The sequence below is a fragment of the Durio zibethinus genome, chromosome 20 (genome assembly GCF_047325235.1).
Source record: "Durio zibethinus cultivar Kanyao isolate XHJ-2024 chromosome 20, ASM4732523v1, whole genome shotgun sequence".
NCBI classification, from domain to species: Eukaryota; Viridiplantae; Streptophyta; class Magnoliopsida; order Malvales; family Malvaceae; genus Durio; species Durio zibethinus.
The window spans coordinates 3696236-3711345 of record NC_143181.1 but is presented as its reverse complement, the minus strand read 5'-3'; the positions used below and the strand labels follow the sequence as shown (position 1 = coordinate 3711345).

General features: G+C 34.0%; 3 protein-coding genes across 6 annotated transcripts; 1 reads left to right on the top strand and 2 right to left on the bottom strand.

Annotated features, from left to right (window-relative positions):
* Nucleotides 1-3989: 3989 nt before the first annotated feature.
* On the bottom strand, nt 3990-6116 carry LOC111315513 (transcription initiation factor IIA subunit 2-like). Of its 3 annotated transcripts, none has more exons than XM_022917284.2 (4): nt 5972-6116; nt 5709-5849; nt 5574-5624; nt 3990-4437 (listed from the first exon to the last, which is right to left on the bottom strand). In XM_022917284.2, exons 2-4 carry the CDS (start codon nt 5835-5837, stop codon nt 4297-4299), a joined length of 321 nt encoding a protein of 106 aa, XP_022773019.1. In that variant the 5' UTR covers nt 5838-5849; nt 5972-6116; the 3' UTR covers nt 3990-4296. The 3 variants fall into 3 exon arrangements, with proteins under 3 accessions (XP_022773019.1, XP_022773020.1, XP_022773021.1); XM_022917285.2 differs by having other exon boundaries at nt 6038-6093; XM_022917286.2 differs by lacking the exon at nt 5574-5624.
* An 813-nt stretch (nt 6117-6929) lies between these two features.
* LOC111315512 (uncharacterized) lies at nt 6930-7568 on the top strand (the record flags this gene model as incomplete). Its single annotated transcript, XM_089749315.1, has 2 exons — nt 6930-7171; nt 7263-7568. Coding segments are annotated over 2 exons (375 nt in total), but the record flags the coding sequence as incomplete, so codon positions are not given.
* An 8-nt stretch (nt 7569-7576) lies between these two features.
* Nucleotides 7577-14538, bottom strand: LOC111315510 (uncharacterized). 2 transcript variants are annotated; one of them, XM_022917283.2, is made up of 14 exons: nt 13933-14508; nt 13538-13659; nt 13340-13399; nt 13116-13235; nt 12895-13014; nt 12538-12679; nt 12255-12425; nt 9205-9360; nt 9016-9122; nt 8810-8900; nt 8534-8675; nt 8281-8437; nt 8060-8176; nt 7577-7965 (listed from the first exon to the last, which is right to left on the bottom strand). In XM_022917283.2, exons 1-14 carry the CDS (start codon nt 13972-13974, stop codon nt 7581-7583), a joined length of 1932 nt encoding a protein of 643 aa, XP_022773018.2. In that variant the 5' UTR covers nt 13975-14508; the 3' UTR covers nt 7577-7580. The 2 variants fall into 2 exon arrangements, with proteins under 2 accessions (XP_022773018.2, XP_022773017.2); XM_022917282.2 differs by having other exon boundaries at nt 8281-8675; nt 13933-14538.
* Nucleotides 14539-15110: the final 572 nt, after the last annotated feature.

Below are 15110 nucleotides of genomic sequence, written 5' to 3'. Positions count from 1 at the left end.
TCATGGCTCAAAATTAAAGAGATACAAGGCCAAAGTCCAAGCAAATTGACCCACAATCTCAGTAACTATTTCCAAAGCCAACAAATCAAAATAAATAAATAAAATTTTGTATAATTTTAAACATATTTCTTCCATCTCGTTTTCTTTGTTTATATTTATTTTTATGGATATGTTAAAATTATGTTCTTTTTATTTTTCAAACACATAATTCTTTTAGTTTTTATATATTTCAAAATTAATTTTTTAATTTAAAAATAAGAATCATAGTGCATCACTTAAAAATAAAATAATTTTTTATAAAATACATTAAAATAAAAAAAAAACTTCATAAAATTAAATAAAACAAAACAAAATAAACCAGACAAAAATTATTTTTATTTCTATAACACATTAAAAAATATATTCTTGGAGTTCCAAATTTTTATTGACTTAATTTAATAATAAATTATAGTTATTGAAATTTGAAAATATTATATTTTTAAAATAATTATATAAATCAATTAAATTCAATTATAAATTCACTTTACCGATAACTTTAATGAAAATTTTTTGGTTGTATTTCGGTTACTTTAAAATGGGTTCATGGTACTTCTAATTTTGAATTAGTCAATCCTGGAAAATAGCAAAACGGAGAGCAATTCATCCTAAAATTGGAACGAAATTTCCCAAACTTTTCCAGTGCCACTATTGAATTTACGTTAGATTTTGATTGTTTTGTATTCATTCCTCTAAAAATAAATAAAAACAAATGAAAATTTGTCATCAACAAATTTCTTTTGTGAAAAGACTTCCTGGTTAATTTAATTAAAGATTAAGTAATTTGTAATTCTTTTGCCGATTGAAACTCGGCAAACAAGGTCAACTCATGTTACTTGATAATTTGTGGCGAAATAAAACCAATCAATATGGTTTTAATTTTTATTTTTACTCAAATTCCCCAAGCTCAACTTTCAGAAAAACAAAAAAAGGGGCAAAATCTATCAAGAAAGGTAAAAAAAAAAAAAAAAAGGTCATCATTAAATTGGCTTATGTGTTGAAACACAAACCTCCAAAATTGACAAAAGCTTAATTTAAACAAAAGTATTATTTAGAGAGACGGTAAAACTAATTATGATAAAATTAAAAATAATAATAATTATTATTATAATTATGATAAAAAAATTTATTATAATTGTAATTAAAATAAATTTTGATAAAAAATTTATATTAAATAAATTTATTTAAATTGATATAAAAATTTAATTAATAATATAATAAATTCAATTATATCACATTAAAAATGCGATGAATCCAAGAAGTCCGATCTCGTAAAGTTGCCAACGTAACTTAAACATGGAAAGTGCCATAGGATGAGGATGCTTAACCTTTAGTTACTGCATGCGCCACAGATGCCGTCGAGGCCAGCCATGGAAGTGTGCAAAAATAATTCTATGCTTTTTTATTACGAATTTTTTTATCAATTTAGTGGATTTAAGATGTAATTTCAAAATGTTTCTTATAAAAATTAAATCTGATTTATATATAAAAAAAAACTCATTTTCTTATCATCTACGGATTAACTTGTGCTGATAATCTTACGCATTTCATTTTGTTCTTGAGATCTAAAAAACAAATTGGAGAAACTAAAAATCTCTCTATGCCTCGTTTGGTACTAAGCCATGTCCCAAGCTACAAAGAATGTGCTTTGTTTATACGTTGCCAAACATGGACTTTGACGAGACTTGAGAAATGACCAAGAAGGGCGCCTAAAACAGCCGAATATTCTTTTTGATAAAGAGCTTTCTGACATCTGTATCCCTTTTTTGGTTGCACTGTTTGATTCTTTTGGGTCCCACCAGCTGAAATTGATTACAAAGGTCCCATCTATGCAGAAAAAAGGTTGTGAAGATTCAATCAAAAGTGACCTAATATAAATGCACAACTTTTTTATTTTTGACATGTTTGTGGAAAGTTTCCTTCACATGCATTAACTGAAGAAGAAAGAAAACTCCCAAGACTTGATCATAAGATGTAATTATAAGAAAGATTTAGATGAAGGTTTTTTTAATTAAAAATTAAAATCGAAAACCAAATTAACGACATATGCACCCTCCAATGTCTCTCACAAGCCTACTTTACAGTCTGTTTTTAACCCAAGAAGATATATGAAAACTGCTCATGGGATCACTAAGTTCATAGAGAGCCAAAAAGGGAGGCTTACCACTGCATATATTTCTGAAGTGTCCCCTGATAATGGGGTTTTTGTGTGAATAACAAAAGCATGATCACCCCAAATGACTTCTTGAACCAATACAGCCATGGGAAGGTATTTGTGATTAAATTCAGCTTTCCTGCAACTAAGATATGCTCTTTCATTATACTTTGAAGACCGTAAAAAAGCGACTCTCCAAAAGGGGCACAAGGATATGAATCTCAAAAGATTGTTTGATTTGATGTGCCAATAATCCTTATAAAAATGCTAATAGAGGTTGACATAAGTGGTTAAAATTTAGGATCTAAATGTAAAATACTCAAGTTTGAATCCCCACAATTTTTTGTTGGTATAATTCTCGTAAATCTCTTTGTAGGTCGATGATTTGTTTTGATCTTAAAAATGAAATAACCTTCAAAGTTTTTAAATTTTTGTGAAAAAAAAAAAAAAAAAAAAACCCATCTATAAATTTTACAAAATGGTTTTCAGTGCTGGCTTTACGAATTCCCATGGTAAACAAAACCCCAGTAAAGAATCCAAGTTCTTGTACTGTTTTTAAGCTGAAGTTCAACTCTTGCATTGCGCCCACTTGAACATCCAGAGACATTAACCTACAGAAAAAAAGGCAAAGTATCAAAAGAATAATTATTTTAAGAGAACAACCAATAATGGTAATCAAATCCGTAAAAAATGGAAATTCAAAACCTGAAGTTGCATTCCATCAACGAGATGAAAATGAAGAACTCGAGAACTGGAGGTCGCCATAACAATTAGTAGCAAACACAGTGAAACCAAATGGGTTTGAAATACCATGTGTGATGGCAAACACCCTATTTATAAGCATTAAACTCTCCTTTGTCAAATCATAGTTGCATTAAAACAGTAATATCTTTAAAAGTGAAAATCTGATGATTGAGATTCTTGAAGGAAACATTGAATTACCATTGCTAACAAATCTTCAATCATGACTCCATGGTCCATAGTTGATGACATGTGAGCTGAAGTCTAGGTTAAAGTAATTCAATTCATCTGACAACTGCCATATTGATGACATGTGAGCTGAAGTCTAGGTTAAAGTAGTTCAATTCATCTGACAACTGCCATTCAGCATAGTATCCACCACAACGTATGATATTTATGATACTTCTAAAAGGAATCTTTTATTAAGAGAATGGCGACCCTGCAAAACTATAGTCCTTTACCTTTCCTGTTCTACATGTTTCTTAACAGAAAGGGTATAGCTTTCAAAGTTCAATTTTTCTGATGATTGGAATCCATTGCTTTACTACTAACTCACAAAAAAAAAAAGGCCCCAATGTACTGGAATTCCTTGAAGAACAGGAAACTTGGGGAAAAGATGGAAGAGAATCGGATGTTTGGATCCCGGGTTAGAGTCACGCTTGGGAATTCTGAAAGCCAAAGTTCTGCACTTTTGGCGAGTGATGCTCATGCTAATATAGATTCCCCCCGCGGATTCTGAAATCACCGTTGCCAATGTTGACGGATTCTTAAAGAGGTGGTGGGAGAACGGAATTACAATGGGATTTCATAAAAAGTAAGAGATAATATTGGCTAGCTTTTTTTTTGCACTTTTGTTCATTTCAGCACCTTGTTTCTTGTCTGCAGGATCAAAAGCATCCTCTAAATAGAACATTTCAATTCAAAATTGCGTTTCACCAGTTCTCGATAGATATCAAAATGGTTTCATGATGCGATGGTAAAGTCATTCCAAGCTGAACTTGCCAATAAATGTACAGAATGACTGAAAGAGAAAAAAAAAAATCAATTCAATCAAGAATGGAAGATCAAACAGGCAACTCATTACATGGATACTTCGAAGTTCAAACATCGCCATATCCTATTCAAGCTGGTGCAAGATTGAAATAGGTTGACAGGGGAATAGAAACAAATTCATGTCATAAATACAGAGGTTCCATCTTTCTGTCCTAAAATTTTCACCGTTGTCCACTCTGTTATCTGAATGAAAAGTAAAATGAAGTACAAAAGAAAAATTCCTCCAATAAAGGATGATGGCTTTACAATATATGTCCAATCTCAGTCAACCATCCCCTCCACCATTATCAAACACAACACTGATTGACATTTCATTGTGAGAGCAGCTTTGAGTCACATGCTACTATTTTCACACGATCAACATTCTGTACAAAATCCTCGCTCTTAAACGATGCACCCTGTAAGATGAAGGTCCACACATTGTCGCAGAATCTATAGGTGTGCAGATGTCCCTGTAGCATACAAGATGGGATCAGCGTTCAAATAGAAATAACAATTCAGATTATGCATTGCAATGGCAGAGGATATGTTGATTTGAACATTTTTTTAATAAGAAAATAGAAGCCCTCATAACAAATTTATAAATGACAAATGGCCAAAATAGGCAGCAGCAGTAGGCAGATAAAAATTCCACTGTAGACAGAAGTACCACATATTAGAAAACATACTAATGCGCAACCAAAGGAGGCATTACCAACCACCAACTTTGAGTATTATTGAAAATCAAAGAAATAATACATAATAATTACGTATGATAAAAAAAAGAACTTAGCCAAGAAGCAAGCTTTTTGCTAATCTATATTTTCAGGTCACTGAAATGTTTCTCCAGCAATTATACCAAAAATCAATATAACCCAAAATTTTTGCAAAAGAAGTGAGGCTTTGAAAAAGGAACTGAGATTTGTTTACCCTGCACTCTTACCATCAACACTGGTCCTAGAGAACATTTTGAAAACAAGAGGTAGCTATGGTTTAACAATAAGAAACATTTTATAAAAGTTGACAAGAAGTTGAACACCGTTCTCCATTCAAAATTCTTCATTAATCCATAAGGGGTCAAAAACATAATCTAGGCATCACTTACCAAAAAAGATTCATGTGTTATTCGTACTATCTCTCCCTTCTTATAAGTGCAACACAAACAAATTGCAACAAAACAATAACCCAGCACCACAATCAGGTACCATATATGAAACTCTTGTACCATTAAAGTAGCAAAATCAACACATAGCTAGATTTTGATCCCTGCCCAAGTAATTAAATACATGGGGGTCTTTTACCATTCATGAATGGTCATAATTTAGCTTTCTTCAAGGATGGGAATATCAAGCGACCATATCAAACTAATATCAGCTTCGCTTATAAAACCGCACTTATTAATAGATAAAACAAAATATCTCACCATAGTTATTCACAGAAACAGGTAAACAGCAGATCACGGCCATAAACCACCGTCAATTTACACAATCAATGAACACATTACAACCCACAGGTCACAAGAGACAAAAAAACAAGAGCAACACATTAGAACCTTAAACCACACAAAGAAAAACAAAAAGCTTCTTTTTTCCTTTAAAAAAGAATATACCGCAATGGTAACCTTGCTCTTCACTTGACTTTCCAGGGCTTCAGTCATAGACTAACAAAAACATAAACGAAATTAATGAATTAACAAAAAAACAAGAAAAAAAAGAGAAATTGCAGAACAAGATGTTAACAGTACCTTATCGAACTGGACGAGAACCTCAATAGCGAGCTCGGGGCTGAGAGTACCGTTTGAAACCATCTCGTCCAAAGTCTCCGTCAAGCACATCCCGATCGTTGACCTCCGGTAAAGCTCAAACGTCGCCATTATTCACCCAATCTACCAAAAAAAAAAAGAAAAAAATTGTAAATCTTGAATCTCGATGTTGAGAAATTAAAAAAAAAAAAAAAAGAAAACGGGAAATAGCTAATTTAAGAGTTGAATTTGAAGGAAGAAATTACGAAATTTGGAGGCGACGATTATGGATGTTTGGAAATGTTGGAGCTTTGAAGATGCGAGGAGATTACCGTTCGGTTTTCCGAAGGGGGAATTTTTTTTGGGCGGAGAAGATTTGGGGCTTTTTATACCCTAGATTATGTAGATGAGGGTATATATAGGAGCGACGTTTTGGGTTGATGGAATGACTTTTTTGCCCCTACTTCTTGCCCTATAGGAAAGAGTCGGTTAAAATTGGTTTGGGCTGGACATCATGCTTTGACGGATCTGACCCAAATTACGGCCCATATGTGATCCATATTGGGAATTTCCATTTTTTAAAACGAATAAATATTGGAAATTTTCAAATATAAGTTAGTTGTATTGGATTTAATTCATTTTTAGTTTGGTAAAATAATTTTTTTATTATTTTATTATTAAAAATTAAGTTATTTAAATGGCGCGACGACTCTTTTAAACTTGCCAAGTAATGTCTAGCAAAAAAAGCCAAATAACGAGTATAATTCCAATTTTTTTGTTATGTAATTAGAAAATTAAAACTCAAATGAAGACGAAATTATTTTATTTCATGGACAAAAGAATATGTATTTTCTTCCATTTAGTAGTACAAAAGACTAATTGAAATAAAGATTGAGCATAAAAAATAGTGAAAATTTTTTTAGAAAACTTATTGAGTGAAATTATAATTTTTTTCCTAATTTTAGTTTTCACATAAAATAAACAGAATAATTTTTTTATAGTATTTTTTTATCAGTAAGTTTGTTTTCCATCCATAAAAATTTATTTTCCATGAAAGGAATGGGCCGTTTTATTATATGGAACTAGGATTGGTTGAAATTTGTCTTCAAGATTAGTGGGCTTCAGCCACTGTCATCAGGCTATGAGCCCATCTTGTTGGACTGCCAGAAGACAACTAACAGTGGCGTGTTTGGAAGCTGCCACGTATAGACTCAGTCGTGTTAAACTTACTTGTGTATCTGCCTTTTCCTTTCAGTCTTCGCATGCCGTTCTCAAAGAGAGTTTGGTTGGGAAATTGCCACGGAAGAGATAAAGTACTCGCCACCGCTAAACACTTCGATGACCATCGCCACCGCCACCCTTAGAAAGCAAGAAACGTCTGCGTTTTCTCGAACAAAGAAAGATTGCTTTGCTTTTGGAGTTTCCTTGCAAGAGGGATTTCGATATGTCAAAAGCCACCTTAGTTGGTCAGGTATATATAAATTAAAAGCCATATTGAACCACCCTTTCTTGCGACCTTGGTGAAATTAACCCATTCGAATTAACTTGTTTTTGGAGGCAGGCAAAAAAGCTGAAATCAAGACATGAGAAGGAAGCGACAGCAGCTGAACTACAAGCTCAGAAAATGCAGGTTGAAGCATCTGAACTACAAGCTCAGAATACCAAAGAAACAATCTACAAATCCAAGTAATCAAAGTACACTACCATACATTAATGTAACATGTTGCATTATTTTCATACAACTCCAGTTTTTTGCTTTTGTTTATTTCAACCAGGTAGCTGGAAATGTAAATATGGAAGACCTCTTCAGTTATTTAAATATACAGCTTGATAGACAGATTTATCAGGCATTTTATTTTGATTTGGGAAAAAGGGTCAATGTTTCTTGGTGGAATTGTTAGAAGGCGGGGCTTCTAAACGAATGTAATCATACATAAGCCCCTGTAATGCGCTGCTACACATTGGTTGTGTCAAGAAAATGGTATTTTCTCCTTCCATAAGCAGAGCACCCTTCGCATCTATGCTATAAAGCCGGTATAGTCCATGAATTCCATGCCTTGTAATGGTGTTGTCATGCCCGATTACTCCAGTTGTAAACAGAGGAGGATTTGCCTTCGGATTATTGATCCTGACCTGTAATTCTGCGACATATGCGGTTGCTAGAGCCACTCGAAGTTTATAGGTTCCAGTTTGATTTACATTTTCGAGGTTGAACTTGATTTGCCATGTAGTTCCTTCATACTTATCCTCATCCTTCTTCCTGAAATGACAAAATTGCATCTTCTTTAACATCAATTAATGACGATTCGATGTTTTTGAAGATATGGAAAAAAAAAAAAAGAAGAGAAGAAAACCTGGTGACTTGAGCAAAGAACCAATCAGTTCTGTAGTCACTAACAGCAACGGTGTAAACTAAATCTCCATTAGGATATAAATCTGAGTATTTTTCCCACAATCCGTATTGCCTAAACCTGATAAAAGAAAATGATCAAGATTTTACATTAGTCCTCTACCCCTTAATGTTGAAGTTATACAATATTTGTTTTCTCGATTAAAGTTGCAACACAGAACTAACCGGTCAGGGTGGTTCACATATAGTTTGTTGATATACATTGGATCAGGATCTGGAACATAGAATTCTGCAGCAGTTCTGTCAGGGATGCCAATTTCCCACAGTGTAGGCCCATCTCTTGGAGGTTCATAGACGAGGTTACCCATGTCAATATCACAACCTGCATTACATAGTTCATGATGGGATGAGATTTGTTTTATTGTATCAGGGAATGTTACTATCAGAAGTTTAAAGAAGAGAGAAAAGAATTTGATACCTGGAGTTATAGTAACTATTGCATTATTTTTGTAATCCCCTATGAAACCTGGAACCCAAGCATAAAGATTATAGTCACCGTTCCTTACATCACTGATCAAGAAATAGCCATCTGCATCTGTTCTGGTCCAGAATTGGTAACCCTGATATTCCAAGTTTGAGGTTTTAAGTACAATAGTACATCCATAATTGGCTTTTCCATTTTCTTGCTTCAGATTTATAAAATAATGCTGAGGAGAACAAGCAAATAAAAGGAAAAATAGTTAAATTTGTTCACCTTGCTTTCTGTTTGCCACGAGCCAACATCCCCTGGTGGTGCCAATCCAACATAAGCACCGTTTGTTGATATATTGTCATCGCTGACATGCCTAAACAGGTTCAACCAAGCAACTTAATCAAAATCTAAACTGAATGACTGAAGAATCGATAAAGAAAAGAAGCCATTGCCAAGCAGGTAAAGAGGCCAAAAAAAACAGAGATTACCTGTCACTGACTTGTAATCTACCACTAACACAACCTCGCTGCTCTGACTTTGGAAAATCCTCTGAAGCTGGGAAGTTGTACGGCCAAGACTGGACTTCAGTCAACATCTGAAACCCAATTTGTTTTATTTTAGTTGTTGTTCCGTTTATTATGCAGTAAAGAAAGTGCGGCTTGTGGTGTTTCTCTAACCTGTTCTTTAGCATCTTCCCATAGCCAAAGTGGATCATCATTATCAATCAAAGTATTGAGATAAATGAAAACAGGGCCAAAGACTTTCTTCCATGGCTCTCCACGTTTAAACTTCAGCACCATATCCTCTCCCACGTAGTGAGCGCTAAGAAACATCTAAATGAAGCATTTTGGTTGAAGGTCGAACAAAATTAGTGTTGGGAAAAACAACACCCACACGTAGCAATCACACACAAAATAGCAAGCTCAAATCAAGAATAAGAACACACAAATATATTTGGTTTGACCCAACTCAAAATAACCTACTCCAAACACAATTCACTAACAAATAAATCTTTACAACTGTGAGAATTTTAGAATGAAAAAAGTCTCCTAAAACTCCTTACTCAAAACTTAACCAAAAATTCAATTACACCATTTAATAGCCTACTCACTTAGCTATTCTCTTAGTGTCTAACTCTATGAGATTACCAAACTAAAAACAAAATACCTTATTTATAAGGGTGAAACCCCTTATACTTTTACTAAACTCCCGATATGGGATACAAGACAAACTCAAACTCACTTAACTTTCGATGTGAGATTCTAAGATTCAAGGCAAATCCCAATAAATCCTCCCTTGACTTGAATCTTCAAATACTTCAACAGTATCTGCAAAGCTAACACGCTTACCTTTCTTATTTTCTTTCATCACAAGCATCTCAGCAACTGAGCCTCCATAAAACATGTACAAATGATTATTGACCCTATTCCCTTGTAGAATCACGTACACTTTTAACCAATCATTACTATCATAATATGTGTACCCCTGAGAAGCTAACTCACTCAAAGCAATCAAATTGTAGTGACAACTTGGTACATACCTTACATGACGAAGCATCCTAGCAACATCATTGTGAGATCTAAGGCGAACACTTCCAATGCCTTGAATCTGCATCTTTTCTTTGTTAGCAATCACAATATCCTCATACTTTTCATTCTCATTCAACTCCACAAAGCAACTCCTATCATTGCAAACATGAACTGTAGCAGCTGAATCTAATACCCAACCTTTATCACTTTTCAAAGTCTAAGTCTCATCAACACAAGTTATCAAAACAACATCATCATCATCAGACACGACAACAGTAGTATCACTATTTTCTTTATCTTATTTCTTCTCATCATTCGCCTTTTTAAAAGTAATCATATTCCTTCTCAGCTTCCTACAGCACACTTGAATATATCCTTTATCACCACAATAATAACATTCTACATCACTGTAATCTCTGTCTCTTGACTTGAATCTCTATCTTGATCCATCAATCCTCTTTTGAGTCCTTCCTTGATCAAAACCCGCTATAGCTAGTGTACTCTCCCTAGGTGATGAGCTCTGAGCTCCTATAAACTTTTCATTCTCACGCAACAAGGCAGTCACATCATCCAACTTCAAAGTAGACCTGCCTACCAACACAGTCTAAACTAAAGGCTTATAAGATTTAGGCAAAGATGACAGTAAAATTAAAGCCTTCTCTTCATCTTTTAATTCATCAACAGAAATCGCTAGCAATTGAGAAATCAATCTATTAAACTCATTTAGGTGATTATGAGGACTCATACATTCTTCCATCTTCAGAGAATACAGATCCATCTTCAAACATAATCTATTAGTCAACGATAATTTGTTTTTTCCTGAATACTCGGGTTCAAATACCCATGGATTCACTGTTTGCTTACCGGCTTCATATATAATTCGAAAAACACTAGTTTTCTCGAAACCTCTTGTTCATATCTCTCATCAAACGGTGCTATTCGATAATGTCTATCTAGTAGACTCCCTGTTAACCTAAGCGAGCATTCAAATATCTGTCCCACATTCATTCGTGAAGGGACTCCTAATGGGTTGGATTTGTGATTCATTCGACCTCTCATTTCTTGCTTTCAAACCCGGTCATTCATGTCATGGGGAAGTCATGGAGGAAATGGAGATTTAAAAAAAAAAAAAAGTAGGGCGAAAAGACTTGGAGGAGGGTTTAGGCTCTCATTTTTTATGAGAGTACTTTATATTCCTTACTTTAGGGAATTCACAAAAATCGTAAAACAAAAGTAACTGCTTCTTAAGTAGTTGAAATGAGGAAAATGGTTGTAGCTCGCCAGTAACCCTAGCTTAAAAGAAGGAGTTTCAATGCTCAAGCTCGAAGCATAAATACCTTCAAGCTTATCCCGTAAACTTTTCGGAGTACTCTCAGTCAACACACTATACTTTACTTTTGGAGCCAACGTCAATCTAATAGTACTAACAACTTTCTTCTGAATCCTATTCCAATTAACATCAGACATTCTCTCTAGCTTACTACTCTCTAATGCGTGAATCGTACTAACAGATCTTGAATCGTACTTTACCATAACATAAAATTATTCTTTTCATCAAATAATGGAATCTCAAACTTAGGCATAGGCATACCTGATATACCTTTTTCAGACATCTTGAAACACTGCTTCATGATCTTTTGGGCTCATGAATTTTAAACCTCGAACCTCGCTTTAATACCACTTGTTGGAAAAAAATAACACCCACACGTAGCAACCACACACAAAATAGCAAGCTCAAATCAAGAATAGGAACACACAAATTAATTGGTTCAGCCCAACTCAAAATGCCTTACTCCAAACACAATCCACTAACAAATAAATCTTTATAACTGTGAGACTTTTAGAATGAGAAAAACCTCATAAAACTCCTTACTCAAAATTTAACCCAAAACCTAATTATACCCTTTAATAGCCTACTCACTTAATTATTCTCTTGATGTCTAACTCTCTAGGATTATCAAATTAAAAACAAAATACCTTATTTATAAGTATGAAACCTCTTATACTTTTACTAAACTCCCGATGTGGGATACAAAATAAACTCAAACTCACTTAACTTTCGATGTGAAATTCTGAGATTCAAGGCAAATCTCAACAATTAAAACAATGATCACATACTTGTAATTGATGGGATAATCCGAAATTGACCGGTGAATATCTATGTTTACGTGTTTCATTTTTTATCTGGAGTTACTTACAGCTAGATTTGTAGGACCAACATGAGAAGTAAGGTTTTGTTTCATTGGTCCGCCAGATCGGAACTCATTGCTTGGTGTGATTTGCCACCACCCCACTGGTGGATCGGAGCATATCCATCCATGGACATAAAGATCTTTGTTATCACACGAGTATTGATATTTGTCATCCACCTGCACATCAGATAACTTCAAAGGTCTTGGTAGTTTATACAAAAGGAACAACACCATAAAATTTCAAACAGAACCTAAGTTTAGTAAACATTAAACAACTAAAGAAGTATACCTCTCCTTTGAACTCCGGCTCCACTGGATGAACAAGTAGGACAGCTTCGGGGTAAGCGAGGGGTCTACTTCTTCTTGGCAACCGGTCCTCTGGTAGGGGCATGCGCCTTTGCCTATTATCTGCCACTGCCATGTAGCGAAACCTGTAAAGTGACACTCCAATATCTATCAAAATTCAAGCCCGTCAAACAGAATTATAGAACTTGTACTTGTACTTGTACCTGTACCCCTAACCAACACTAACTTTTAAACGATTTCTTCAGGAAAATAAAATTTTCACCAGCCAGGTTATGTCTCAAGAGCACACGAACAAGGAAAATTCAATCTTATCATTTAAACTAGAGGAAACTTTGCATACTTGTCTTTTCTAAGCTTGAAAACGATCCTGGTTTGTGGCAGGTTGAAACCAGGCCACTCTTTCAAGTGCTCATAGATGGCGTAGGAGTAAAACCCCGAGGATCCTCGAAGCATTACGAACCTGGTCAAAAATTGTTGTCGGCAGTAAAATTTATGTTTTCAATTTTTCATAATGAGCTAAAAATGTGCTAAAGGAAGATGTGAGTCGCTGCATCTGCACACCTTTTGTCTATACTTAGAGGAACGTGCTTGCCCTCTAAAGAAGAACTCCATGCTCTTGTGAATGAGATTTCCACTTGTTCCTCATTTTCTACAATCACTCTGAATTTTGCTCCTTTTATTCTGCATATTAATTGGTCTTTCATAAATTAATACTAGTATAAAACTTTGATTCAAGTAGATATTATATGAAGAAAGCAAAAGGCAGGCATTTTTTTTTTCAATACACATAAGAGGTCCCTGTTGTTCCTGCTGTCCCTTCCTCACTCCAAACAAGGTCCCAGTACCTGCAGGGAAGAAAAAATGAGAAAAGAAAATAGAAGCAATTTCTTTTGACCCAAGAAAGCTTATTGTCCATAAAAGGATTATCGTTATAGTATATATAAAATGGATAAATCAAGAATGGCAGTTGCAGTGAGATTCACCCTCTATCAGATTCTTCATTACGAACTTCAAGCAAATTCTCGATCCCTTGATAGCTTACTCCAGTGACAATTCCCTCTGGTTTTGATATTGTGACTCGGAGTATGCCATTCTCCATCATCACCTGTGCATGGCATGAATTTATACTAATACATCAACATCAATCTTTTTATCATTTCACGTCAACAGAAAGACATGATCCTGCATAAGATTAGACCAAATGCAGCCAAGTCTGAATTATAGCTACACTTTTCCTCCAAAAAGAAAGTTGGAAATCTAAACCACCTTTCACCAAACGATCAAAATATGGACCAGACGCCAAATTTTTCTATAAAACATATAAAATCATTGAGAAATATTGGATGAAAAGTGTAGGCAGGGAAGAAATTTCAGTTACATGATCATCCTGAATATACAACTGCACTCCTTGAATAGACATTGTACGATATCCTCCAGTTTTCCTGGAACCTATTTAATGCAAAACTAGTCGTCTGAATTCGGGCAAATATATAATGGAGATCTTCTTGTTGCCTCCGCAATCAGAAGGTATAAACAATTTTACAGTACTTCATGGCTTGTAAGAATTGATTTCATGTCTGCTTTACTTGGATTTGACTGCAAGCATTTATTTTTTTACTTTCTTGTTTGAGAATTCTTTACTCAGTCGCTAACCGTCTTTGATTTGCAAGATAAAGCCGTGCAAGCGCCGCTACGTGCAGTCAACTGAAACATCATGGTTCTACATCCAGGCATAGATTGCAATGTCGACATGAAAAACATTTGTTCCTTAAAAAAATAAAAAAAATTCAATAAAAGCTGTAAGAGAGAGATCGTGTTGAATTAAAGTAGAAAAAGCACAGGGCCTGATGTCAAATCACATTTGTTGGAAGGTAAGAAAATCATCTCTCTGATTACAAAGCTGAGTAAAAAATGGCCATTTCTTTTTCGAGCTTCAAAAACAAGCTGGAAAAAGGGTTCACCGCTTAATGCAATCATCAATCAGCCTCAGTTAATGATAATGATTCTTTGGTTCATAAATATGTACAAGAAATCAAACCTAAGACATGTCCACAAAACAGTTATGCAAATATTCTTGTGTAAGGAATTTATATGAAATTTTTAAAGTGAAACTTGTGAAGTGTTTTGTTAAAAATAATTTAATAAAATTTTTAATAAAAATTTCAAATCTATAAATTAATAAAATTCAATGAGAAGATCAATAATATGTAAAAAAATGTATTGAAAATGACATTATAATTAATTTATATAAGTACTTATATAACAATAAAAATTATATCAAAATTTATTAAATTTTTTTTAAATTTTACGTAATTAAAACTGTCAATCTATTATTTTTATTTTCAATTTTAATTTTTATTTAATCAATTTTAATAAAAAAATTTACCTAACAAACATTATGTAAATATTTCCCATATATTTGTATATGTTTTTTTTTATGCATATAGCATTGTCCGTACAAGGTTGAGGAAAAGACCCAAAAATTTTATCTAATAACTCTCAGAAGCAAACCAAAATATATCGTGTTAGAGTAGCGATCTCAAACCCCCTGGACAA

What these genes read in the sequence shown, in the direction of transcription:
- LOC111315510 (XM_022917282.2), bottom strand. Translation starts at nt 13,974, where the DNA reads ATGTCTATTCAAGGAGTGCAGTTGTATATTCAGGATGATCAT. An exon ending in TTCAAGCTTAGAAAAGACAA is followed by an intron (nt 12,680 to 12,894) that starts GTATGCAAAGTT and finishes GTCACTTTACAG; the next exon opens with GTTTCGCTACATGGCAGTGG. An exon ending in AGCCGGAGTTCAAAGGAGAG is followed by an intron (nt 12,426 to 12,537) that starts GTATACTTCTTT and finishes TCTGATGTGCAG; the next exon opens with GTGGATGACAAATATCAATA.
- LOC111315513 (XM_022917284.2), bottom strand. Translation starts at nt 5,837, where the DNA reads ATGGCGACGTTTGAGCTTTACCGGAGGTCAACGATCGGGATGTGCTTG. An exon ending in TTCTCGTCCAGTTCGATAAG is followed by an intron (nt 5,625 to 5,708) that starts GTACTGTTAACA and finishes TGTTTTTGTTAG; the next exon opens with TCTATGACTGAAGCCCTGGA. An exon ending in AGAGCAAGGTTACCATTGCG is followed by an intron (nt 4,438 to 5,573) that starts GTATATTCTTTT and finishes TGTATGCTACAG; the next exon opens with GGACATCTGCACACCTATAG.